The sequence below is a fragment of the Penicillium vulpinum genome, assembly GCF_028829585.1.
Source record: "Penicillium vulpinum strain IBT 29486 chromosome Unknown utg000002l_segment0_segment0, whole genome shotgun sequence".
Lineage (NCBI taxonomy): Eukaryota > Fungi > Ascomycota > Eurotiomycetes > Eurotiales > Aspergillaceae > Penicillium > Penicillium vulpinum.
In genome coordinates, this window is record NW_026643242.1 from 4,352,577 (window position 1) to 4,379,845 (window position 27,269).

At 48.7% G+C, this 27,269-nt stretch overlaps 6 protein-coding genes across 6 annotated transcripts; 4 read left to right on the forward strand and 2 right to left on the reverse strand.

Moving 5' to 3' along the window:
* Nucleotides 1–243: 243 nt before the first annotated feature.
* Nucleotides 244–3,384, forward strand: N7479_004668 (uncharacterized protein; the record flags this gene model as incomplete). Its single annotated transcript, XM_057252365.1, has 9 exons — nucleotides 244–470; nucleotides 537–581; nucleotides 638–935; nucleotides 1,003–1,130; nucleotides 1,202–1,808; nucleotides 1,859–2,136; nucleotides 2,201–2,664; nucleotides 2,722–2,829; nucleotides 2,888–3,384. The coding sequence occupies 9 exons, from the start codon at nucleotides 244–246 to the stop codon at nucleotides 3,382–3,384; spliced, it is 2,652 nt and encodes an 883-aa protein (XP_057111690.1).
* A 923-nt stretch (nucleotides 3,385–4,307) lies between these two features.
* On the reverse strand, nucleotides 4,308–5,271 carry N7479_004669 (alpha/beta hydrolase; the record flags this gene model as incomplete). Its single annotated transcript, XM_057252366.1, has 2 exons — nucleotides 4,308–5,111; nucleotides 5,164–5,271. 2 exons carry the CDS (start codon nucleotides 5,269–5,271, stop codon nucleotides 4,308–4,310), a joined length of 912 nt encoding a protein of 303 aa, XP_057111691.1.
* A 1,070-nt stretch (nucleotides 5,272–6,341) lies between these two features.
* On the forward strand, nucleotides 6,342–13,688 carry N7479_004670 (type I polyketide synthase; the record flags this gene model as incomplete). Its single annotated transcript, XM_057252367.1, has 4 exons — nucleotides 6,342–6,940; nucleotides 6,997–10,712; nucleotides 10,776–11,157; nucleotides 11,213–13,688. 4 exons carry the CDS (start codon nucleotides 6,342–6,344, stop codon nucleotides 13,686–13,688), a joined length of 7,173 nt encoding a protein of 2,390 aa, XP_057111692.1.
* A 2,685-nt stretch (nucleotides 13,689–16,373) lies between these two features.
* On the forward strand, nucleotides 16,374–20,391 carry N7479_004671 (uncharacterized protein; the record flags this gene model as incomplete). Its single annotated transcript, XM_057252368.1, has 2 exons — nucleotides 16,374–19,710; nucleotides 19,910–20,391. The coding sequence occupies 2 exons, from the start codon at nucleotides 16,374–16,376 to the stop codon at nucleotides 20,389–20,391; spliced, it is 3,819 nt and encodes a 1,272-aa protein (XP_057111693.1).
* A 2,442-nt stretch (nucleotides 20,392–22,833) lies between these two features.
* On the reverse strand, nucleotides 22,834–23,712 carry N7479_004672 (2EXR domain-containing protein; the record flags this gene model as incomplete). The annotated part of the gene is made up of 1 exon (XM_057252369.1): nucleotides 22,834–23,712. The coding sequence occupies one exon, from the start codon at nucleotides 23,710–23,712 to the stop codon at nucleotides 22,834–22,836; it is 879 nt and encodes a 292-aa protein (XP_057111694.1).
* A 1,160-nt stretch (nucleotides 23,713–24,872) lies between these two features.
* Nucleotides 24,873–26,063, forward strand: N7479_004673 (uncharacterized protein; the record flags this gene model as incomplete). The annotated part of the gene is given in 4 exon segments (XM_057252370.1): nucleotides 24,873–25,162; nucleotides 25,233–25,511; nucleotides 25,523–25,867; nucleotides 25,916–26,063. 4 exon segments carry the CDS (start codon nucleotides 24,873–24,875, stop codon nucleotides 26,061–26,063), a joined length of 1,062 nt encoding a protein of 353 aa, XP_057111695.1.
* Nucleotides 26,064–27,269: the final 1,206 nt, after the last annotated feature.

Consider the following 27,269-nt stretch of genomic DNA (forward strand, 5'->3'; position numbering starts at 1 on the left):
CCCCCAATTCAATACCCGAATGTAAGACAATCTGGAGGCCTGATTATTTCAGAGACAGGCTGAGGCTGAGGGCTGTTGGTACAGAGGTATCAAGAGCTAGTAATTTTCAGAAACAAATGGCTTGCAGCTTCAAGTACATGGCATAGACGTGATTTCGCAATTTGCGGGTTATCTAAGTATCCACACAGTGCTATCTCAAAGCCTCAGGAACATATGTCGGACGATCAATTGCAGCTGTTGACAATGATTTTCTTTAGGCAACAGAAGATGCTACTCCTATTCGCAAATATTGGCATAGTATTGGGGGTTGGGATCTTCATGACCGGATATTTCTGTCCTCCTCCAACGCTGGCATTCAATCACGACCTCAAACAGGCTGGGTTGGAACAAGCTAGAGTGGATGAATATGATCCCCATCTGTCTCCGCCTTTTGAGAAAGTCATTTTCATGGTGATTGATGCCCTACGCAGGTGCGATGCTGTTCTTAAATGCTCGATCTAAATACGTGGGATAGGCCAGCTGACATTTTTACCTAGTGACTTCGTCTATGAGGGTGACTCGGGATTCAACTTTACACGGAGGTAATTTGCGTTTCTATTCTCGCTGGCACCCATTATCGTGTCTTAACGCTCTGTAGTCTCATAAAATCTGGCTCCGCGATTCCGTTCACTGCTCTTGCTGCCCCGCCTACCCTAACCCTGTCGCGGATTAAAGCCATGACGCAGGGCAGTGGGCAATCTTTCCTCGACGCATGGCTCAATGTGATGCACTCCGCCGATGCAAGGCGCCTTGTAGGAGGGGATACATGGCTGTCCCGCCTCAAGTCTGAACGTGCAACGGAAAAGAAGATGGTCTACTACGGTATCGACATGTGGTGTATGCTGTACCCAGAGATATGGGACCGCTATGAAACTGTTGACTCCTTTTATCTACCGGTGAGTTAGATTTTGCCAATGCAGACTATATTAGATTTGACTGAAACAATGCACTTGTAACATTCAGAACTTTAGCGAGGTTGACAGCAACGTTACGAGGGGATTGGTGGCAGAACTCGACAGAGATGACTATAAGGGCCTGGTTCTGCACTACCTTGGCCTCGATAATGCAGCTCATTTTGGAGGTGCTAGAAGGTATACTAGCCCGCGTCACTATATCTTCCTCCTATTAGATCTGGATGATTTTCTGATTCCTATTTTTATAGCCCGATCGTGAGAGCAAAGCAAGTTGAAATGGACGACGTAGTCCGCCGGATATACTCTGGTTTAGAGCGGCTGCCTCACCACCAAAACACTCTATTCGTCATAGCAGGCGACCACGGAATGACGGAGAACGGCAATCACGGTGGTGATACAGCCGCTGAAATTGCTTCTGCTCTAGTATTCGTCTCACCGAAGTTCAAATTTCTGAGAAAGGCACTGCCAAATTCTCATCCGTACAATTCGGAGTATAAGTATTATTCTGTTGTTGACCAGGTTGACCTTGTCCCGACACTGTCAACACTCCTGGGGGTTTCAATTCCTGTTGGAAGTGTGGGTGTTTATATCGACGAGCTACTTGCAATTTTCCCCCAGGTGGGTGACCAGATGGGCGCCTTAATGCGCAACGCCAAGCAGATGATCAGCCTTCTGAATCTGAGATATAACCTGGAAATTCCGGTGGATCTAGTTTTATGTGACGGGACGTGTCTTTGTGGTTCGGACAGAGTGCGCCGCGTTCTGTGCCTATGGGAGAGGTTCAATTCTGAAAAGCCTGGGACAGCGTGGAGTACCGATCTCGACATTCAAGATGCTGTGCAGTTGCTAAAGGAAGTAAGTCTACCCAGCATTCGATATTTGCATGGTGAGCTAATCCGGAACAGATCTGCATTGAAGCCCAGCAGGTTCTTAACATCCCGCATAATAATCTCAACTTCTCCCGCATGGGCACAGGCATAGCACTGCTATCATTGGTGGTAGTTCTTCTACTATCAAGCCTGCTGTTCTGTCACAGTAATTCTAATGACTCTGGTTGGCTAATTGCCGGAATTTTCGCCTTTCTCCAAGGTACAACAATGTTCTCTACCCGCCTAGTGGCAGAAGAACACCATTTCTGGTATTGGACATCCCTCGCATGGCTTGTTTATCTAGGACTCCGACGGTATGGTCACCATGCTATGTTGTCTTTACATTAGCCTTGGATATGTTATCTAACTCTTATTTAGATCATCCCCAAGAAATGCCAGAACAAGTGTCTTATTCCTCGCTCAGCTACATATTGCTGGTCAGAGCTTGAACCCGGCTGCAGAGACACCCTGGGGCACTGGGAAGTTTCTGCATGGCATCTTTCATGACAACCCACTATGGCTGTGGATCCTGGCGGCGGGTGCGCATGTTGTAGCAGCACGGACGCTTTCCAAAAGTATCAGCGTGGCCCTCGGCGTAAATACGTCCGCCTCAACATTCTTTGCGTCGCTCGTATGTGCCTTGACGGTACTTTTCAAAATGAGCTCAACGCATACCTTCAACCCTGAGCTCCTGAACTGTCTATCTCCACGACTCCAGTCAATCTTCACCAGAGATGTTGGAAATATGGCCCTCTGGACGTTGTGGAGCGGGCTATTGACCCTATGCATCTTGCTGCTTGCTAGGCGTCAGTCTGTGAGCGTGAACCATCATTCTAGACAAGGTTTGTCTGTTTACTATATATACTGCGACTAGGACTAATGATACCCCGCGTACCTAGCTATACTTACCACCGTCGTCGAACTTGCAAATGTATATCTCCGTGCCCAAGCCCGGCCGAAGAGCCTCATCCTATTCCTGATCTTCGACCTTGAAATGCACTGCCTCGGTATGCTTCCTAATCAACTCTTCATACTGGAACCTTACTAACCATGCGTCATAACAAGTGTCCATATTCTCAACTATCGACGCAAAGCCCTCCACAATATCCCTCACCATCCTTCTCCTCACCCAAAGTGCCTTTTTCTCTGGCGGACGCAACAACTCCCTCGCCTCTCTGGACATGATGAATGGGTACAACGGCATCTCACACACGGACAGCATGTCAAATGTCATACTCGTTTCACTGCAAACTATATTAAGCAACTGGATCGGACCCGTCTGGTGGTCTCTTGCTGGCTTATTGCTTCTAAGCGCAACAACAACATCAAAGATCAGAGCTTCTAGATTGCAAGCCTTTGTAGAGTACGCCACCTACCAGGCATTATCTTCTGCGATTAGTGCTCTGGGGATGATGGCGTCATGTCTTTGGTGGCGCAATGATGCAGTGCTGTGGACGGTTCTGGCGCCCAAATATGTCAATTCTGCGCTTTGGGTTGTGTTTCATCAGTTGCTGGTTAACGGGGTGCTGTGTGCGGGGTTGTGGTTTGGAGTCGCGATGTAGGGCGGTTTTGGGAGGTTTAAGGGGCTATCAAGGCACTTCAGTGGTGGGCTATCGGAGACTAATTGTTGCGATATCAAGCCAGATAGACGGTGTAGCAAATGTGGTTGTCAAGAACTGACTTTTTCGAGGTGAGGAAATGTTAATTCATGGATGGTTAGACTTAATATAGTAGTGGAATACGGGACAGTAATATTAGACCTCCGCAAAGCCCACAAAGCCCAAAGCCCAACCCGCCCCAACCCACTAATGGGCTATGGGCCCGGGGTGAAAGCCCACTGGGCTTTGAATGGGGGCCTAATAGGGCCCAGTAAGCACTAAACAATACAAACATTCCGAAAAACGTGCCTTTTTTAGTTACCCTATGTTTAGACCCCATTTCTAGTCCTTAGATTAGGGTAATATTTTATTAATTTCATTTGTACATAGAATTTATACATCACGTTTAAATGCGCGAGAAAACGCGGTAGTAAGATAAGTTTTAACAGAGGCTCACTTAGAAAGTGATAGTACTCCTGTGTGAATCCTAAATATATATCCAACATTACGACATCAATATTAACCTTTTCCGTGATATCTTGACCTTCACTAGTCGGATTTTGTTCAAAATCAGAATATATACTTATATCGCTGTTTTAATCCTATATCTTAAAAATTTAAACCTATATAATACGTGGAAGGTCAGGCCTGTTTGTGGGCTTTGCAGAGGTCTAGACAGCATCCCTAGAGAAAAGAAAATTAGAGCCACCAAGTGAAATATTCGTATATAACGCGCACATGGCCAGTGATAGCAATTGAGGACACTATTAATTTCCATTCAGGTGCTATCTACCGTTATACCTCGGCCAGTGCACCCTAAGACGGTACCTAGTCAATCCAGACAACCATCGAGGTCACGTATCCCGATTCTCCCCACATCTCCAATATTACCATAGCTTCCGCGCAAACTCTGTCTGTACGTGATTAACGGCATCCTGATGCAATCCCTCCAAAATATCCATATGCACCGCCCCATTCTGTACATATAGCTCCTTATCTACTATTATCGCGCCAAAGTGTCTTTCCTGCGCCTCCGTGCCAACAACCGCATCCTGCTCCGCCAGAACAAAAAGCACCGGGCGCGTAAGATATTTCCACATATGGCTCGGTTCCCAAAGCAGCATATTCCTATACGTGCCCACCGTCGTGCGATTGACATGGTTGGGCGCGAGCTCCGCACGAAGCGGATCATTCACGTCTTGCGCATTGAGTAATCTTATCGCGACATCGCGCTCAAAGCCCAAATTGAAACCAGCTGGGTTCTCGCCAGTTTTCGTCAGCATGGGGACGTAGAATGGCTCGTTGCCTTTGGAGCGGGACTCGCGGTCCTGTGCGGCTTTAGAAAGCACGGCAGACAATTTGGGTAGGTTCTGTGTTGCGCCGACGACCGGGCATATGGCGATTGTGAAGCGGGCGCGTGGGTCAAGGGCGCTTGTTACGAGGGCGATGCTGGCGCCGAGTGACATGCCCCATAGGGCGACGCCCTGTGACCGGTCAATGTTTGGGTGAGAGAGAAGGTAAGTTAGGGCGTCGGACAGATCATCGACGGATTGGAAGGGGTTGATGTCGTTGCGTGGGGTGCCGTTGCTGAGGCCCACGCCACGTGGGTCATAAATTAGGGCAGTGATGCCAGCGCGTTGGAAAGATGCTGCGGTAGTTGGGAGGCCAAGCATTTCTTTGGTTGCGTTGAACTGGGAGATGTTGTTAGTGGAACGGGGAGTTAGGGGATTTGGCTGTACGTACGCCCGGTGTCATGATGATTCCTGGTCCTCGCTGGTCTGCCGGGAAGAGACGGCCGCGAAGGACTGTGTTGTCGAGGGTGCGGAATTGGACGTCCTCATGGGCAGGCATGTTTGGATGTGTGTGATCAAGTGTTGTGATAGAATGGAGAGGAAGAAGAGGCAAGTTTCAAGATATAGCCTGGCAACAGATGAGTGTCCCTCACTCTGGCTCTGATATTTGCTGAGCAATATTTGCAAAGTTCAGTGTATCAATTGCAAGGTACGTATTGTAATTTTCAATTCCCAATTGATCTTGATACCATTCTCTCAAGCATGGCGATCATGAACTGAGCCGCCCGATCACACGAACGGGTGCCGTGAGTGGATCAAGCTGGATTCCATTGGCACGTTCGTCTGCGAGATAATGCGAATCCCTCTTCCATGAGTCGAAGTGTGGTTCCTCCATTCGGCCTCTCGGGAAGACGATGTGATGCGGCTCTATGCAAATATTAGGTGGGATCCTGCTCGGAAAGCGCGGATCCCTTAAAGATCGGTGGACAGCCCTGGAGATCGACATGCATACGGCCCGAACGGGGCGGAACGGCCCTAGGGGTCGGGGTGGAGACCTCGTGTCCGGGTTTTGGAACTTTATTTGGCCAGCTCCACCATTTCTTGGCTGCGTACTCCGTAGATCAGACAAATACAGCGTGACTGTACATAACAGCTTTACTCCACTCGTTTGAGGCTCTGGCATACTCCCAAGATCCAGATATAGGGCAGTCAGTACGGGTTGCTTTCGTTACATGTGGCTTGATCTCTACAGGGTATACCCTCCTACCTGATCCTTGGGCCGCCTGGAGTGCGAGTAAAAAACGAGTCTTTCTTATCACCGGGAATATCAAAGACCCCGAGAGGCCAGAGATGGTGTGATGTATCGTGTTGCGGACATGTCTTTTCTTTGAACTAGTGAAGTAGGGTGCTCGTTGAGTGATGCACCCATCCGATAGGGCAATCTTAAAAAGCGCATGTCGATAGCAGCTATGGAGAGCATTGATATGGTTCAGCCGTGTTGCGTTATATGTAGCTTGGGTAACATTGGCATTTTGGCCCCATCCTATATCTATGGGATCCATCCTACATTTACCGACCTTCTTCTTCTTCAACACACTTAGCAAGATACCTGGACTCGCAAACGAAAGCATGGATATACACACCAAAGTCAATGGATTCGGTCACACAAATCATGCCCCAAGTGAGGATGCTCACCATGAACTGCTCAACGGCAGTAGCCCCTATACCCAAGAGCCTGTGGCCGTGGTAAGCATGGCTTGCAGGCTCCCAGACTCATGCCACACCCCACGAGCCTTCTGGCGGTTTCTTGAGGAGGGGCGAATTGCTATCAACACGCCCCCGGGAACTCGATATTCATTGAATACACATTACGATGGCTCACTCAAGCCGCAAACCATGGCCTCCCCGGGAGGAATGTTCCTCCAAGATGTCGATCCCCGCGACATTGATGCCCAGTTCTTTCGGCTTTCGGGAATAGAGGCCACTTCCATGGATCCACAGCAACGCCAATTACTGGAGGTTGTCTATGAGGGCCTCGAAAATGCGGGCGCCACATTGGAGCAACTCGACGGAGCGTCTGTAGGCTGCTTCGTCAGTTCATTTGCTAGTGACTATGGTGATATGCAGGCCCGCGATCCAGAAAATCGTGCCTCGGCGACAGTCGTTGGCGTGGGTAGAGCCATGCTCAGCAATCGCCTGAGTCACTTCCTCAACATCAAAGGCCCAAGGTGAGTTGTGCTACCAGAGGTGTCAACGGGGCTGTCGCTAATAAAGTTCCTTACAGTATGACAATCGACACTGCCTGCTCCGGGGCCCTCATCGGGATAGACCTTGCGATGAGATACCTCCAATCCAATGAGATATCCTCGGCAATTGTAGCAGGGGCCAATCTCTACTGCAGCCCGGAGCATGTGATGGACCATTACATGGGTGCAAATGGTGCAGCGTCCCTATCCGGGCGTTGCCACACGTTCGACTCCAAGGCCGACGGATACATCAAGGCTGAGGCAATCAACATGGTGTATTTGAAGCGCTTGAGTGATGCTATCAAGGATAGAGACCCTATTCGCGCGATCATTCGTGGAACTGCCACAAATAGTGACGGTTGGACGGCTGGTATCGCAAGCCCCAACCCCGCAGCACAGTCGGCTGCTATTCGACAGGCGTATCAGAATGCAGGCATAAAAGACCTTTCGCTGACAAACTACGTTGAATTCCACGGCACCGGAACAAGAGCGGGTGATTCTCTAGAGGCGACCGGTGTTGCGACAGTCTTCACACCGTTCCAAAATCCTAACCGTCCCTTGCGAATTGGGTCAGTGAAAAGCAATATCGGTCACTCGGAGCCAGCCGCTGGTTTGTCTGGGCTTCTAAAGACCATTCTTAGCTTGGAGCATGGTGTCATTCCTGGCAATCCGACCTTTTTAGACCCTAGTCCTAAGATCGACTTTGAAGCACTCCGACTGTATACTTCGAGAACAGCCACTCCCAGGCCAAAGGTTGACGTGCGGCGAGCTAGCATCAATTCGTTCGGGTATGGAGGCTCTAATGCTCATGTCATCGTTGACGAGGCTAAGGATCTGGGTCATCACCATGTCTCTTCTTATATAAACGAAGAGACGGATGATATATTTGCTGAGGAATCAGCCACGCGGCCCTATCTTTTAGTCTTTTCAGCAAACGATGAAAAGGCACTGGATATCCAGGCTGCGGCATTAGATCGGCATCTATCCGATCCTGCTGTGAAGGTCTCTCTTCGAGATCTTGCGTATACGTTGAGCGAACGGAGATCCCGCCATTATCACCGCGCCTTTGCCGTCACGAGCACCTCAACCCTTGACCTACTCAACTTAAGTCGAGGCCATATATCCGGCCAGAAGCCCAGAGTTGGTTTTATCTTTACTGGGCAAGGAGCCCAGTGGCCCAAAATGGGAAGAGAGCTTGTTAAAACATTTCCGCTCGCAGCTCGCACTATCCAGCACTTGGATGGAGTACTACAAGACGCTCATGATCCGCCCTCCTGGTCGCTCTATGCACAATTAACTGCTGATGATGCCCAGGTTCAGCATCCGGAACTGTCTCAGCCACTTGTCACGGCACTCCAACTGGCGATCCTGGCTGTATTCCAACATGCAGGTGTGGTGCCAGAAGCAGTGGTTGGGCATTCGTCTGGAGAAATTGCAGCAGCTGTCGCTGTAGGCCACCTCTCTCCTGAACAGGCTATCCTGATAGCGTACTATCGGGGCAAGGCAACTTCCGAAGCTGTGTACGAAGTCCCTGTCGGGATGATGGCTGTCGGTCTAGGGGCCGACCAAGTTCTTCCGTATATAAAAGGTACGACTGTTGAGGTTGCCTGCATCAACAGCCCACAAGGTGTCACTCTCTCTGGAGTGAAGTCGGAGCTTGTCACTATCGAAGAACGAGTCAAGGATGCTGGTCATTTTGCAAGACTCCTTCGGGTAGATGCAGCATATCATTCCCGCCACATGGGGGCTGTCGCTGGCCGTTATGAAGAACTGTTGAGGCAACAAGTCGAGTGGCCAAAGCACAATGGGAACAAAGGATCCATTATGGTGTCATCAACCACAGGCGAAATCATTACAAAGTCACCAGGGCCTGCTTATTGGGTAACTAACATGGTCTCACCTGTGCTTTTCAGCCAGGCCGCTCAACAGCTAGTAGCAGGGGTAGAGAGCGTGGATTACCTCCTTGAAATTGGGCCAAGTGACGCACTATCAGGGCCGATCAATCAGATCAAGAAGGCCGCTTCATCCTCGGTCGGGTATGGCTCGGCCTGGAAGCGCGGCCCTATCGCAGTCTCGACCTTGCTCCATGCAGCCGGGACACTGTTTAACATGGGCTATCCTATTCGTCTACAGGCATTCAACGACGATGCTGCTGACACTCCCCCGGTGTTTGTATCAGATCTCCCCAACTACCAGTGGAATCACACCGTCAAGTACTGGCACGAGAGTGAATCAAGTCACGATTGGCGCTATCGCAAATTCCCCTATCATGACCTCCTTGGTAGTAAAATTCTCGGTAGCCCATGGACCACTCCTGTATGGAAGAACGTACTGCGGCTCAGCGACACCACCTGGCTACGTGACCATCTCCTCGGAGACAGTGTTATCTTCCCCGCAGCAGGTTACATTGCCATGGCAATTGAAGCAATCTATCAGAAGAAGTATGCAATGGGAGAGATTCCAGAGGGGACTCTTGCCTCAGAGCTCCCCTTCAAATTGCGCAATGTGACATTCCCACGTATGCTTACGCTGGACACAGACGGTGTGACTAAAATCCTGCTGTCTCTACAACCATGCTCCAGCACTAAGGAGTCATGGCACGAGTTCACTGTGTCCACAATTACAAAGGATAGCTCAATTGAAGAACACTGTCGGGGACTTGTGAGTGTTGGAGACCAGCGCTTTCCCCGGCCACTAACCAGTGTCACCGACATTGCACCTCTGCAACACCCAGTCCCAGGCGCGGTATGGTACAAGGCTATGCGCCACGTCGGCTACCACTTTGGTCCTGCATTCCAGCCCTGCCAACAAGTCGAAGCCAAGGCAGACTCGCGTCAATGCCGGGCTTTGGTGCGACTGCAAGCCCCCGAGTCTCGCTATCCGCAGAGCCAGTACGCAATGCATCCCGCCGCGATCGATGGATGCCTACAGATTGCTACCGTCGCCCTGAACCGTGGTCATCATTCTGCGATCAACACCCTCATGCCCCCTGCCCTCATTGATAACCTTGTCATCTTCCCGCACGAGGTTCCATCTAGCGGTGAGGCGATTGTAGCCTCCGAGGCCGTATGGAGTGGCGTTGGCCGGCCAGATGACAATAAACGCTATGTCAGTGATATCCGCGCAATCTCCCAGGAAAGCAATGGAGTCTTGTTCCACCTTGAGGGCTTACGATACCACGCTATCAATGCGAGCGCCGACCGGCCCCATGCCTTCACGCAGGTTGTCTGGAACCCAGACATTGACTTTATCACATCGGCTCAGACGGCACATATCTTACAGGCGGCATTGTTATCAGACAAGGCCAATGGAGATGAAAATGGCGACGTTGCCCCAGCCCTGACACAAATGGCCAGGCTACTGGCACTCATCGCGCACAAACGCCCGTCAGCAAAGGTGATCGAGGTGGCGCTACGCGACGGCCCCACGGGTGGTGAGTCCCTATACCTTGATCATGTTCGCGCCAGGGCGGGTCCTATGGCCCGGGGGTGTAGCTACCGCTTACTCGCTCCGTCTCAAACCGCTGGACTCGTGGCGCATAAGAAATACGCTGCGGAACCGGGTGTTGCCGTGCAAGTAGTAGATGCGAAACACGAGCATTTTGATGAAATTGAAGAGAAGTACGACTTCGTCATCTTGAAGGTCACCGAGGGGGAGCCGGAGCTTGAACAAACCATCCAGCGCGGTCGGGATGTCCTGGCAGTGAATGGATATTTGGTTGTGGTAAGAGTAGCTGGGCTTCCATTCCTGAATGGTATGTATCATTTCCAAGGCTCCCCAAGGTATATTGCTGCCAAAGATATCTAACTATTATCAGGTGGCACTTCCAGCCCGGCCGGTCTCGACACTGTTCATGATGTTCATATCCCTAAGAGCGGAATCCTCAATATACTCTACGTTGGAGCCCTGAGGGAGAAAAAATCGAAGATAGACACCCCTGGTGCTGAAAGGGACAACGTACACTTGTTGCATTTTGATACTCCAATTCCTTGCGCTGATGTGATCCGGGACGAGCTGGGTCAAAGGGGGTGGGATATATTGCAGCACAGTCTACCGTTTCACAAGGTCCCGCCGACCAGCACGGTTCTGATTATAGATGAGATGGATCGGCCAGTTCTCTCTACCTTGGCGGATGAACAGTTTGCCGCCCTGCGAGGTCTACTGGAGCAGCAATGCCGCGTAGTATGGGTCACTAAGGGGTGGGTTCCCACGTCAACATATTTATGGTTTGTGCAAATTGCTGAAACTACATAGGTCTCAAATGAGGGTTACGCACCCAGAGCAAGGCCTCATGTTCGGAGTTGCGCGGTCGCTTCGAGCAGAGTACCCATCGAACCTTATCCTGTGCCTGGATGTAGAGTCCACGACCAGTACCGGTAGCTTTGGGGCGATTGACACAGCACTTCGTCATATCTCATTTGTGGATAACCTCCAGGAAGCTGACAGCGAGTTCGTGGAGCGGGATGGAATGTATCATGTCAGTCGTGTTGTAGCAGATGACGTGCTGAACCAGGCACAAAAGGAAAGGGAGGATGGAGAAGGGGGAGGAGCACCTGTTCGCGACGACATTATTCACGACCACAAATCCCATATCCGCTTAATCAGCGAGAGACCTGGTACATTGGAGACATTAATCTACAGCGAAATTCCTTATCTGCCAAAGCTTGGAGACGACGAGGTTGAGATAGAGGTTCACGCGGCAGGGATGAACTTCAAGGATCTGGCGAACGCGATGGGATTCGTGCCGGCCAATGAGCACTTGTTTGGTCTGGAGTGCACAGGAATCGTCACTTCTATTGGCGACGCTGTAAGCACGGTCAAACCTGGAGATCGAGTGCTCATGGTCCGGCGAGACGGCGGCTGCTTCGCCAACCGTGTGAGAAACCGCTGGCATGCTGTTCACCCCTTGCCCGACTGGGTCTCGTTCGAAGACGGGACAACGCTCGGAATCGCAGTGCACACAGCTGTTTATGGTCTCGTGACGCTAGCCAACCTTCAAAAGGGACAGTCTGTCTTAATCCATTCTGCGTCTGGTGGGGTCGGTCTGGCGGCCATTGAGCTGTGCCACTATCTCGGCGCGGAAATCTATGTGACCGTCGGGACGGATGCAAAACGGGATTTCCTGGCCAAGAATTATGGGGTCTCGCGAGACCGCATGTTCTCTTCGCGCAGCACAGCCTTTGCTAAAGAATTGATGAAGGCGACCAATGGCCGCGGGGTCGATGTCTGTCTCAATTCTCTGACTGGGGACATGCTGCATGAGAGTTGGAGATGTATCGCCGAGAATGGCACTCTCGTTGAGATCGGGAAGAAGGACATGCTTGACCGAAACAGTCTCTCTATGGAGCCGTTCGACCGCAACTGCTCCTACCGCGCACTTGATCTCTCGCGAAAGAGCATCAGCGATGAGACCACCTACCGAACGGGCGTCTACATCATGGACCTGGTGAGGCAACGGCATATCAAACCGCTCTACATCGGTGCAACCTTCCCCTTTACCGAAACTGTGGACGCTTTCAGGTACATGCAGCGCGGGAAGCAGATTGGCAAGGTTGTTCTCTCCTTCAAGGACAGCAAGACCGTACCGTTGCCCTTCAGACCAGCGGGCCCTGTTTTCCGCCTACGTGAGGACGGTTCATACCTCATAGCGGGTGGGCTGAAGGGTCTCTGCGGAAGCATCGCAATCTACCTAGCTCGAAATGGGGCGAAGAACATTGTTGTAATCTGTCGTAGTGGGTACGATGACGCGCGATCCCAAAAGATTATCTATGACTGCCGGTGTCTGGGATGCCATGTCGACCAGGTAACCGGGGACATCACATCCCTTGAAGACGTCCGCCGTGCATTCACTTCTGCTTCTATGCCCGTTATCGGGGTGGTCCAAGGCGCAATGGCCCTCCGCGACCGCATGTTCGCAACCATGACACCTGACGAGTTCCGGCAGCCCATTGCACCTAAAGTCGCTGGCACTTGGAACTTGCATCAGGTGTCGCTCGAGCGGTCAACATCTCTAGATTTCTTCACCCTGCTATCAAGCGTGAGTGGTCTGGTTGGACAGCTTGGGCAGGCCAACTACGCCGCGGGCAACACCTTCCTTGACTCCTTCGCCGCGTACCGGCTCCAGCAGGGCCTTCCAGCCTGCTCGATCAACCTCGGCCCCGTCGAAGAAGTTGGATATCTAGCCAACGACGCCCAGGGCGCAATGCTCAATCGCGTCTTCGAAACCCGTGGCTGGACACCCATCCATGAGGCCCTGCTACATCAAATCCTGCGCACTAGTATCCTACAGCAAACGCATCGTCTGAACCCAGCGCATACCGGCCAACTAGTCACAGCAATCATGCCCGGCGATACCCCCTTCGAGCCTGTCAACAGGTTCAGCGCTCTATCTGGCAACAAGACAACCAAGGCCGGCGGTGATGTCAACGCCGAGTCCAAATCGAAGCTGATTCTCCTCAAGAAGGGCTCGGCAAGCGATATGGACCATACCATTTTGCTTGCTGCCGCCGTCGAGTTGGTGAATCCTGTTTTGATGCGCAGTCTGGGAGTTGCGGAGCCTTTGGACCCCACGCGCCCGCTGAGCAATTATGGAGTCGACTCGCTGGTCGCGGTTGAGTTGAGAAATTGGATCCGCCAGCAGTTTGAGATCGAGGTTAGTGCATTGGAGATTGTAGGTGCTAGGACTATGACTGCGCTATGTGAGACGCTTTTGGGTAAGCTAGCGCGGTAGTCACAGATCTCGCAGCTTCCATTAGTTTTGCCCTTTCTCCTATACATAATTATCTCATAGTTATCACCTAGTTCGTCTAATCATTAAACTTCGTTTTCTCCCCAGATTTATTGTGTTTTATGGCCATCAAATACAGTACCTTCTCCATGCCTATTTTTCGCTCTCTGATTGCCCTAGCCAAGAATTAGGGGGGGGGGGGAAATGAAAAATGAAAAAAAAAACCCCCCAAAATGAAGCGGGTTCGCGTCGGAGCACCGAGATGATCGACGCGACCACCCCTGAATCCCAGGTATGTGCAAGCACTGACGACTACACTACTCCGTACTTGTGCCTAAATATTAATTGAGAAGGATATGCAGTGAGATCTGAATCTGATTAGTGTCACTGAAGTGTGAACTTCTTTAACAAATTAACTATACAGGCTATCAACATCAAAAAGTACCATGTAAGGCTAAAACATGGTTATGCAGCTTATTATGGTGATACCATAATACATAAATGGCTGCTGAGGGGTACTACATAGATCCAGAGTACCCCGAGAAATGTTTATTGCACTGTCTTAATAGTGATTTTACGCTACCAACAGGATACTACCAGCCTTATAGTGCTATGTTGGTGTGTCGCTCATGTCAATTATTATACAGTAAACCTAATAGTGGCGCTAGATGCATCTCTTGCGCAGCAAATAACTGGTCCGGACACAGTAAATAAAGCCCCAACATTTCCCTTAACAAAGAGAAAATAATGATGTAAAACACATCACCGAGTTTTCCTACTCCCCATCGCTTTACAACATAAGCTGAAGTCTTTAACAGTTACGCGATGTTAGAAATTCCAACCCCTATCGACGGGGATCCAAACATTTCTTCTCATAACCATAGGCAACACTACGTTGTATTTGATGTGCGGCGTGGTATCTATGTGATCATTCATATTTTTTCTCGAGCTGCGCTTTGAGAGCGGGCTGGAACATAAGCTCGATGGTTTCCTCCTTCAGGAAGAAGCCGTCACCCTTAATCAAGGAATTGGGGACTTTCATGTACAACATATGGCTCTGGCCCACAAAAGACGCCCTGTCCCCTAAAACACTCGTCCCAGTCATAACGGGAATAGACCGAGTCGTACGGTATAGTCCCATTCTTATTGCGGCATGTTTGATGGGCAAGCAAGTCAAGCCGCTGCTGCAGCTTAAATATCATATCGGTAATACCTAGAGGCTCACAAACCCTGGAAATGTGGTAACGTCCGTCCTTCGGAAGAAATAATTATGTTTCCGGCTCCCTAGGCCAGGATTTATATGGCGTAAATACTTGATTTATTGAGTCAAGTTTTCCTCAGTTGATCTCTGCATAAGAGATGTCGTAGCGAGAAAACCAGTACAAGTATCTTTTCACATATCAAAGAATGTACGCACATATATACGTATATATATGACTTGATTTACCCTGACCCTTCGCTGAAGCGATATGTAGGCTACCACAATTATATGTATTGAAATGTATCTAGAGTGTGCTATTTCTAGGAACGAGTCTCCAGCCTCGCCGGGGCTTTGAGTGGTTGTTTCGAGGTTGTTATGTAGTTCAAAGGTCTGAAAACTATCTGCCTAAAATGCGGCACCCTAGTGCTTGCCTTTCAGCTATGCAGCCTTAGATCCTGTCTCTACTATACAATATCAATTATGACCCTATCTCCCATTCCGGGGCTGTGGGGCTATCCTGAATAGTCGTAGTATCAAGTCCCAAACAACCTGAATGGGTGTCGCTCAGGTGAGTTTAGGGTGAGTGCCGCTTTAGCAGTGTACCATGGGTACCTGATTAATCCGGATTACGAAATGATTAAATGATCCCGAGGTCGGGCGGGCATGGACCCTCCCGAGGTCAGTGAGTGACCTCGGGACCTCCACCTCGGGAGGTAAATGCTCCAAAAAGCGGCAAGGGGTGATCACTAAAACGGAAAGAGAAAGCCATGTCCGGTGGTCTACAACATAAAATCCGACGTATACCCACATACAACATTTGATTTTAGGCGACACTCATCCGATACCCACCTACAAAAGTGTCGTCACAGTACTCATGGCCTATGTCCAAGGTTATATATAGAAAAGCTGCCTGCACAGTTTATGGCTTTTTTACCATGTTGCATAAGAGGCCGACTACTCCGTATTCCTGTAGAAATACAAGAAAAGCCAGAGAATAAAGGAAAGTTGTTCAGATCTGCTTTAAGTATCTGCATACATAATGTTGAATTTATCAGCCATATGACCAAATATTGACTATGTTGTATAGACCTATGAACAATGTAACTATGTTGCAGTAGATACGTGAGGCATGAGATTTATATGCACAAAGATGCACATATGATGTAAGTAATTATTGTACTGGTAATACCGTAATATAAACCATCATTACCTGCTGCCTGAGCTGTGACCCCACTATTGGCCTCCCTTGTGATCGCTCATTGGTTAGGCAACAGGATTCCCTCGGTGCGCCGCTGTGTGGTTATCGGTCTTCATCGCCCTCAAGGCACCCATTGAAACTGCTCTGCAAGACTTCATCGATTCCTTTCTTTCTGATGGATTCTTTGCTTTTCAGCGACTATGCGTTCTTGAACGTTCCCATTGCAGTACCTTGTCTCTAATGCTCGATACTGTATCTGTTCTTATCAATCCCCTCCATTATCGCCAAGATGTCAGTCCTCCGGCATGGAGGAGGAGGCGGATTTCTCCAGCGGCGCCTCACGAAATTATATACCGACACGAAAACCTCCTGCGAGAGTGTTACGACAGCCTCAAAGGCACTCGACGATCCTGAGCTCGTTGCCCTCCACGGCAATTTCCAGAAACAGAGAGACCGCTTGCTAGCATGGGGTTTAGATTGGAGCGATGCAAGCGCTGCGCAGCCCAATGACATCGATGAATCCTTGACTGCTGCAGGCTTCAGCGATGTGGTTGAGAGTGTCATGTCTTCGATCCAAGAACTCCTCAATGATGCTGAACAAGTCCAGCATCTGGATGCGCCCATGCTTCCCTCCAAGGAACGGAAAGTCGATATACCATCGAAGGACAGCCTTGCTAGTAGACCTGTTAAGACGCAATGGACAGAGGAAGATATAACTCGCTCAAACGATATCTTGAAAGACCTTACCGGTTGTATTGATACCCTTTATGATCTCTCGCGCTCCCGGCGGACAATGGCTTCCAGCATGTCATCCAGCAGGAACAGCGCGCGCCGTCCACGCGCTAACCCCACCTCACCTTACGATTCATCACACGGCTCATTCTCCGATTCCAAGGAGAAAGTACAAAGTCCGAAGCAAATGTTTGATTCATTCACCTACTCGCCCACGACCGCACACCGTGACGCCCTTAATCCTTTCCTGCCATTGAACCACCTTCTCATTGATCGCTCAGCTCTACAATTATATGGAGCGGCCCATGATAATAGCCCTCCTCCATATGAACCTGTTGCGGCATCTTCCAATTCACGTGCCATTGGACGCCTGAAGTCATCCGCCTCGCATCTTCTTGCCTCCATAAAGGACTCCCATGTCTCTGTTCTTGTTGAGTTTATACCATTATTGGCAGAATCAAAGATGGATAATAAGAGTGCTCGACTGGAAAAGCTCCAGAAGTCTCTTGATCAGTTGCTACAGAGTGCCAGGATCTCTCACCTAGGGTTGATGCGTTTTTTGGGCTACTGCATTGATAACTCGAATTCTCGCTATGCATTCCTTTATCAGATGCCGGTCGACTACTTCCCATTCCTACAGAATCCAAGTGACTTGTTGAAGGAGTTAAAGCCTAAGCCATTGGTCGCTCTTCTTCCTTCAGCAGAGGAGTACCGGGAGAATCGAGTTCCGAACCTCGACACTCGCTTTCGATTAGCTTACGATCTCTTAATGTCCGCTCTCCACTTAAGAAGTCAAAATGCCGTTCATGGAAACATCAACAGCAGCAACGTTATCTTCTTCCCTGGTCGAAGTGATGCAAGTGATGATGAAAGCGGTCTTGCGCCTGATATTCGCCGCCCTTATCTCACTTCTCCGGCACGGTTCTCTGGGGATGGACCAACCCCTGAGCCGTTGTCTTCGGCAATGTATCGTCACCCAGAGGATAAGAGAAACGTTGATGATGATGGTGCATGGGCCTATGATCTTTACTCGCTAGGCCTCATTTTATTGGAGATAGGCCTGTGGGCACCAGTTGGGCGACTTTGGAAGATGAAGTATGACCGATCATGGTTCAAGCATCGAGTGGAAGATCTCTATGTGAAGAAACTTGGCCCAAAATGCGGTGGTGCTTATCTTCAAGCCGTCCAGTTGTGTCTTGATGCCCCCAACTTCCATTTATCGCCACAACCGATGACCGACCTCGGTCTTCGTGTTCCCCAAATTTACCACTACCCGGTGCTTGACTTGTCAGACCCTGATGGTACTTTCTCTTTTTCAATGAATTTCACGTACACAATCTGCAAGATTCTGTGGTCGTGTTGCCGGATTGATATCTTCTCGGCACCCTCAGCAGAAGAATTGGATGACTGCCTCCCACTGGCTCTTGTCCCCACCCCCGAGCCCGTCACCATCCAGGACAAAGTCAACGCATATAAAGCATCAAAGCGCGAGATGTCTAATTATGATAAGAAGCTTCCTACGATTCCTGCCGATGCATGGGGCGTCGTGAATGAAGACAAATCCTTTGTTGAAAAGGCACAGAAGAAACGTACAGTCAAGAGACTACCGAACTTGGAAATACCGGACGAGCACCTACAAGAGTGGAATTTCCACATAATGCCTCGAGTGAGTCGCCTTCTTCAGAAGATACTGAGGGAGTCTTCGGAGTCGTGTGGAGTAAACCTTATCATGACTGGCGAGTCGTCTGAAAGTGCCAAAACGACGATTTGTGTTACATGTGCCAGTGTGAAGAAAGTTCGAATGGCCCTCAAGAAGCACTTCGCTCTTGGCCGGGATGACTGGGATTTGATTGTCCTCCGTGGCGATATCGAACGGTCCAAAGTTCCTCGGAACAGGCGCCGGAGGCCAGCTAAGACTCGTCCCAATGTATCTAACGATACACCATTTCGCCAACGAGAGCTCAATCCATGTCACCAGCAGCGACCTCTGTGCGGAGCGTCTATCGGTGCTTTTCAGAACGAAGAGCACCTACCGCCCGTCTCATATGGTGGTGCCGTCTTCGTCGATGGCTTGCCGTATGGCCTGACAGTTCATCATATGTTAGAAGCTCCCAGTGAAGATGAGGGTCAAGACAGCAGCCCTGGAGACACAAATCAAGACGCCCCTTCCAGATCGGCGGGGAACTGGCCCCGTGATACATCAAATACCCAACATCCTGGATTCAGTTACGACTATCCAGAAGATGACTCGACTGATGTGAACTTCAATTTCGAAATTTCTGATCTGGAGGACGGTGACGATGCAACAGAGGGCCTTGAATCCGGCTATGATGAGTTCTGGCTTTCAGATGATGATTCATCAGATGATGACTCCCTCGGTCCTGATGACGATGACGGTGACACCGCGTCCATCGGCGATACTGCTGGTATTGAACCAGGGGAAGAACCTCGTCTGCTTGTTACTCAACCAGCCATTGACGATGTACACGAAGACTTCTTTCCTTCTCCAGAAGATCGCGATGACGAGCACCTAGCCTCTCACTCCCTAGGTTACGTCCACGCATCATCTGGAGTACGGCGCTGGACCCGAAAGGGCCTGAAACATGAGATTGACTGGGCGCTCATTAAAGTCGATGATGCTCGCATGGACCCTCGCAACATCATTCTCGATACTACCAGGTCCAGTAACGCTCGCCCGGGACGCCCTATCCCGCCACAACCTATATTTTTGAATCAGGTAGCCCGGATGGAGGATCTAGGTGGTTTGCAAGTTCATTGCTGCGGCCGCACAAGCGGACTGCAAACGGGGCAGATATCCAAGGCTATGACATTGGTCAAACTTCATGGACGTCATTCATTCTCAACCAGCTTTTGCGTCAATGGAAATTTCGGAGGTAAGAGGTGCACTTCAGCAGAGATCCATGTTTATGTCTATATGATCCTTAATTAGATACCCTTTTGTTTTGTTTTTTTATGCACACCCATCATTTGTCACCCTTCTTAGCTGGTAAACATACAGCACCATTCTCCTAGGACATCATCAACTCGTATCGAGTAAACATTTCATGAAGCTAATCTATCCTGATTCGACAGCCCCTGGTGACTCCGGCGCATGGGTCTTCGACCGCCCCACCGGTCGTGTATGCGGCCACGTCCTCGCCTGGTCCGCAAAAAGCAACACAACCTACATATCCCCAATGGAGGTCACCTTCGACGACATCGCCCGCACCCTCGGCGCCTCCGTCGTCTCCCTCCCCGGCGACCCGAGTCGCTCCATGGGTTACGTCGACCCTTCCTCCCCACAGTCCCCTCAATATCGCTACCAGGCACAGCGGCTTCCCGGTGACTTTGGCCGTTTGGCTTTTGGAGGAGGTTCCCCTGGTCCGCCTGTACCACCGCATCCACATCAGTATGCCCACCCTCAACCCCAACATCCGGGCTACGGACGTCCTCTACCTCCACCTCCTCCCCCTGGCTCCCGAGAAGCCCGTGGGCCTGTTTATGGTGGCCCCGTCCCTCCGATTCCGCCGTCGCTCATGGCTGGGCCCCGCAATATCGAGCGACAACTGGCTTGATTTTTGGAAGATTTATAATCTGGGCATAATGTTTTGAGATTCGTGTTATGGTAATCTGGGTATATCGGTTTTGTTTGATAATGATGTTGATGTTGATGTTTACGGACGTTGAGGATACCCATGATGGAACGACTTTTGGTTCTGTTTTCATTTACACCCTATAAAAATTATAAATATTACGCGAACTGTTCAAAAAGCAGTATTCATGAACGAGGGTCACAATTATTTTGATGTAGACATGGCAGAGCTAGGTAGAATGTACTCATCTCAAGGCTGACGTGAATCTGGTCTATCAGCATCATAATATCGACTATATCGAGGTGATGCTCGTCTTTTTATTAACATCCCTTCACCAAAATTCGAAGTTGGTAACTACCATTCGCAACTGCCATGCCTCATATCGTCTTAGGAAAGCTCGAATCTCCCATCTTCATAGTTTGTTCGACTCTACAGTCGCGTGGGGTACTGGGCAAGTCTACAGTTATTGCTTATCCAATATACAGCAGAGGTCACATCCTGACACCAAGATCTAGTGGCCACAATATCACAGATTTGCAGCAGAAATAACGATTCTTGATCAATTACTCCCTGGGAGGGAAAGACAAAGTATGAAGATTTTGACATATGGGGTTAGGATTATACGTATGTTAAGGTTGGAGATCCAGTACAGCTTTAAATGCCGAGTAGTACCAACTCAATACCCCCATATGACCCGCTCATATGTGATACCAAAAAGGGTCTCAATGCAACACAAGGTTAACATCGAACCAAACAGAACGTGATCATTATATCCTGGGAGACGAGATGATACCCTACACATCTCCGCCGGACCATATATTTAAGCTACGAAACCCACTCTAGCGTTTCTGGTTACAACCTCAATTACTCAACGTCTCTCCTGCTGAGTAAGTTCCTCCAGCCTTTGTGTAATCTTGAGTCCCTTTTGAACATCTCAGGTGACCTTGGATCTTGCATCGGGTGGATTAAGAGTTGACAGATCTAGTCTAGCAAGCCTAAAGCACATGGAGAGCAAGAAATAGCGAGATATTAACGTAATAGTGCAACATGAATGAGGTCTGGGGGATTCTGGATCTATCATTTATACTATTTCAACGTGTCAAAGAACAATATGGCATGGGACATATAATCATAGTATATTCCGCGCAAGAATCACCATTCGGTTTGCCTTTCAGAGAATCATAGACTGTTCAAAAAACCTTCAACAACATTACTACAGAGCACATCAACGTGAACCAGCCCAACAAAGCCGGCAATGTAAGCTCAATCATGTACCGAATTTCATCCTCAAAAGATCAAGACTATAGTTCAACAAGCACATGACTAGAGTCTCTTGTACTGATCTCATTTGCGACAGGACAATCACACCCATGTTGTTTGCATGCATGTCGATGGCGATTCACAATTATTTTGTCGCTTCTAGTACTAGGACTCCTCTTACTAGCAACCGATGTACTGGCAGCAAGGGTAGTCTATACGGCGTGGTACACGGAAGGGCTCGGGGGCCATGAAGGGCATACTAGTCGCCTTGGAACAATATCAGAGGAGCACGTACAGCCCCTCTTAGAGCACATTGAACAATGGTCGAGTTGAAAATACACAGCCGCAAGAGGCAGACACAATACTATCAATGTGGGAGCACATCACCGCGTGAGAACAAGGAATGAGGCAAGCCAAGAGGTACAGGACATGATCCACCTGGTTTGCCAACACCTGAGGGAATGTCGCGCGACTACGCCTGATGAGGAGTGAATTCTCTGTGCACATGTAGGTTTCACCATTTTGATAGCGAAGAAGAGGCTGGTTTCCTATTCATGCGGCTGATCACCCTAGTCTTTGAACTCGATACCTTCAGGATCCCAATGTTGAGGAAAGCAATCGCAGTAGCACGGGATAGTAGTGGAGCATCATTTTAGCTTGTGGTCATTGTATGGAGTTCTCTGATAGAGTTCAAGCTCGACTGGTCATCAGCAAAGCCTGCCTTCAAGAATTCTTTTGTTTTCATGCCAAAATTTCTTGACTGAGGGGAAGGCCGGGGATAGGAGGGAGGGGGGCGGAAAACTCGTTGATATACAAACTTCCAAGGGCACATTTTGAAAAAAAAAAAAAAAACAGCTGAAGACAACCTTAGGTAATGGCTTTGGCTTTGTAATAAGCTCAGGAATTGTGAACGATAACGATAACCGCCCGGGTGACGATCACGTGGGTTTTCCAAACCTAACTGTGTCTAATGTGTGGTGTGCCCAGTACTTCTAAGTGCTTCTGCTTATAATTGAAAATTGCTACAATTATTATCAATTTGACTTCACAAAAGAGTGAAAAGATAATCAATCAGAACTTAAATTTGAGATTAACTCCCTAGCTCCATGAACTGATGGTAACCTCCCATCAGCTCAACGCTGAAAACAAATTGGCGGGAGCCCTTCACAATTTGAAGGAAAAGACAGGCCGGATCTCAAAGTGATCATTGCCACCAATCATTGGTGTACCAATGAGCTCCGTGATCACTTGACTGACCTGCAGAATCCGCTGGTAGGCGAGCTCTTGAAGGATCTGGCGGCCAGGCCCCCAGTCAAATCTGGCAGTACTTGGATTCCAGACCAGGGCCTTTGCCCTTTTTATATCCCAAAGCTCCCACCGCGGCTGCACCTTGGTTTGGTCTCCATTCAAAACATCGAAGTTCGGGTGCTCGCCAACGATGACATACATGATGATAGGGTCAGCGCAGAAGGAGTGGAATGTGTCAATAACAAAATTCATGGATGGATCATCCATGAATGCAAGCTCAGACACGGCGAACTGACCCAAATTTATGGGAACAGAAACGTTCTGTCGAGGATCAGCCAACGATTGATGAAGGCCCCAACACTCTTTGCCGAAGACCTCATGGACCTCTTGACCAAACCATATCACATCGCGCATTGGATCGAAAGGGCGTAGGAAGATGAGGCACTGTCTGTCCTCATGATAACGGGCCTCAATGCCCTGCTTGAGAGCCCATTCAAAAGCAGCACCGCGGGCCTCGTGGTTCACGGCGGTGAGTGGTATCTTGACACGGATATGCTCAAGCAAATCATGACGGAACTCAACCTCCACATGCGTTTGATGGAAGTCACTTTCTTCATCACTTTCTGACACAGGAACAGGACGCCAACAGCCGCTTTGGTAGGGAACCAATGCTGGTGAGTCCATGTTGGGCAAAGACTCGCGCCATATTTGGAGTCGTAACTCAGTAGGAAGACGGGAAAAGAGATGGAAGGTTTCGGAGCTGGCCGTCGACTCGGCCGAAGATAAGGTGCTCATGATTTGAAGATGTCACAGTCGAGTAATTGATGATGATTGATATTCGTCTGATGGAGGATAGGTTAGTGGTGAAATAGACTTAGACGATGGTTACACCTGGCTTTCACGCCGGTGCCTAAGGCAATCGTCCTTTAATACTACCTTAGAGAGCGACGAGACACTTACCTGCGTTGCACGCTTGGTTCTGTATTCTTCTTGACAAGACGGCCTAGTATCTGGCCGATGGAAGCTTATCAAGAACTATGGAAGAAAAAGAAAGAAGAGACACGGTCGAGTTGAGACAACTAGAAGATAAACAAATGGTTGAAGGCGGTCAATTTGTGAGACGAGATCGAGTAGACATTTGGAAGGTATTATGAACCTGATATGCAAAGCGATAAGGGCATTGAGCTATCGGGGGCCTATGCTCTACTGCAAGTTATCTAGGCACACAAAGAAACCCATGACTCGGCTGTTACCGTTTTGCAGAGGAAGAATATAATGAACAACACACAGCCTTTTGCTTTCAGTCTTCTTCATTGCAAGTGACCTATGAACACAGTGATGGGATAGCAGGAATACAATTTGATACACTAAATGCACCTGTTGTTCTAAGCTATTCAACCAATTCCATGAAGAACAAAGGGAGATAAAGGACTGTAGACTTACAATGTGATGAAAGACAGCTCGTTCGTGAAACTGACCAACATTTCTATACAACTTCTACGGGGTTCACAATATGTTAGCCGCCTATGACGCGTTGTAGTAGGTACATATCAGTGTAGTACCTGTTTATATACTCGGGCTCGAATATGAATACTCATGAATCGTGGCTTGTGACTTCGAAAACCGTTGTCAATATCTTCGGACTCAGCTTGTTAGTGAATAGCATCCGTCTCCGCCCCAAACGCGCCTTGATCCCAGCGCGTCCGCGCCACAGCCCTTTTCTCTATCTCTGTCTTATTTCCAATTCCACCGAAGAATCCTGTATCTCGCAATTGTCGTTCAAATACTTTTTACCTTGTGAGTATCCTCCAGAAAGAAACGCTTCTTTCAGCGACAGCATGTTTTCATTCAATTTCTCAAATATTGTGAAGCCTGATTACTAACTTCATACTTCGCTTGAAGGTCGATCTTCTGCCCTCCCCCGACATTAATAATGCATCACTTACACACTTTGCATGGAACCCCTGGGCCGGGCACAAGTGCCGGCCAAGGGATGGTCATGCAGCTTCGATGAAGCTATGGAACTTCTCAAGAAGTGGTATGATGACTCTCAGAAGCCCTTCTTTAAAAAGAAAGACCTGGAGAAAATCTCCAATCAGCTCAATCGCCTGTACAATACCCAGAGAAGAAATACTACTCAGAAGCAATTGATTTCTGTGAGAGGTCTAAGTAAATCAACAATCCTCTATGAAGTGAGGACTGGGCAAGTCATCACTGAAGAGGAACACAAACAGGAATGGGAGATGTAAGTCGTCATTGATCCCTTCCAGGGCTATTCTGGCACGTGACACCCAGCTAACAAACTATCACAACAGGCAGCAGCCGAAGCTCCGGTACCTTTGCTATGACCAAATCACGTCGCTGGTGGAAGATGGGGATATGGCACTGGTAGAGGCTTTCTTCCCGTTGCAAATTGACCATCTTGCGCTCAAGCGGGCGATCGATACCAAGCTTCCGGTCCTACCCGACTATGTTCAGAACACCGTGCCTGTGGATGAGTTCCTGCAAGGTGCTCTGGAGACCTGGAAAATTCATATGAATGGGAAAAGCTTGAGTCCCTTCTCAAGCTTGTCACTTCTTACAAAATCACGAAAGTTATTGGAAGCGCATCTGGATCAATGGAATTTGGTCTCGGTGGCTCACAAATCACCATGCGCAGCGCAATCCAGCATTCATTGATGATATCTCTTAAGGAGTCACTTGAAGAAAAGACCAACCAAAATATCAACTGCTATTCACAAGACCCTCGCGACACAGCTATCGACAACAGGGATCTTGGGCAATATGGCTGCGAAGTTTCGGAAGACCCTCAAGCTTTGCTTCAAATCGACAACGATTGCATTCTCTTTTCCTGCTGTCCATCTCTCCCGTTGAAGGAGATCACGGTAGACTTTGGTCGACCTGCCATGCTTATTTGGGATCGAGTTAACATGGGAGCCTACGGTGAATGGTGAGTCTGATTCCGATGCTGCTTTACTTCATCTTGCTTAACAATCAGGTCCCCTAGATCCAACCCAAACTCACACCGCGTACTGAACATGATTGAGAACGAGTATGATTGCCACGAGTTCTGGGATTTACATAAGAAAGAGGCTGCTCCTTTTGGATCTCATCTTACTATTTACATCCGCCGTCAGGCAGAGTAAAGCTATTACCAGAGATATTTTGTAATATTAGGTTGTTAGGGAGATTTACAAGGTCCCAAAGAGTTGAACAAAGAGATTTTGATTGAGCATGAAACGGATTTCTGTATGGAGGAAACATATACGTATGTTGTCCGCGCCTGCGTCGACACCAGGCCGGGTCATGCAATTACCCTCCAGTGTGTATGCATGTTCTGGTTTTGCTGTAGGTTTAGCAATGGATCTCCTCTCCATGTTAAAATATTATTAGATGGTCCCTTTCCATCACATTCAAACCTATAAATGAAGCAAAAGACATGGCTGCCAAATCCAACGCTCGTAAACCATGAGAGTGGATCTTCTGCATATGAACTTCCTGGTCCGTATGAAAGCCAGGCCTATTCTGTATTTCATTATGATATACACTATACCTTTTTTTGTTTCTGGGTCTAAATGATTTTTCCTCATCCATAATTCCTATATATAGTATCTAGGTACGGACCTCGGTAACTAGTTAACTAGTTAGGTAGTTCTCCGTACAGACAGGTGACTAACAATGCTGTTGCATGCTATCTGATATGTCACATGCTATCATATACTGGATTTGTTTGCATTGAAGGGTTAGCTCAGGCTATTTAATCCTCTACAGGATCTACCACACTGCTCTCTCCCTTCTTGCCTATCTTTGCTTTTCTAGTTTTAATGCACCCTTCCTTCATTGATTAACCTGACACGTAGGTGTAGTATCAGAAAACAACCCTGAACTATATGGTTCCTAGGGACTTTAGGTCTTGGAAAAATCATACCCCGACTTATAATCATGTCTCTAGGCCAATTGCCACTAACTATATAGATAGCTGTAAAAGTACATGTAGTACCTAAGACTTGAATTCTGATACTTCACCCCTATACAAAGTAGTCGCAGCATAATGTTCTATGATGGACCGACCCACTTAACCTTATCCTAGAAAAGATCTTCCAAGATCTTTATGTATCACATATGAGTGAAAAAGAAGGTAGTTTCGGTGGTCAAGACAAGCATATGTAGTTCTACTTTACATTTGTGTCATATAATTTACCCTTTTCACTGCCTGTTGACCTCCCAATCAAAACAGTATTCCCCCAAAAGGACTTGCGATGGCTGTGCTATTGAGATTGAAGCGGCTTTGGGGTTGATCGCCTGTATCGTATTTATCATATTGTACCAATTCTTTCATCAATTATATGACC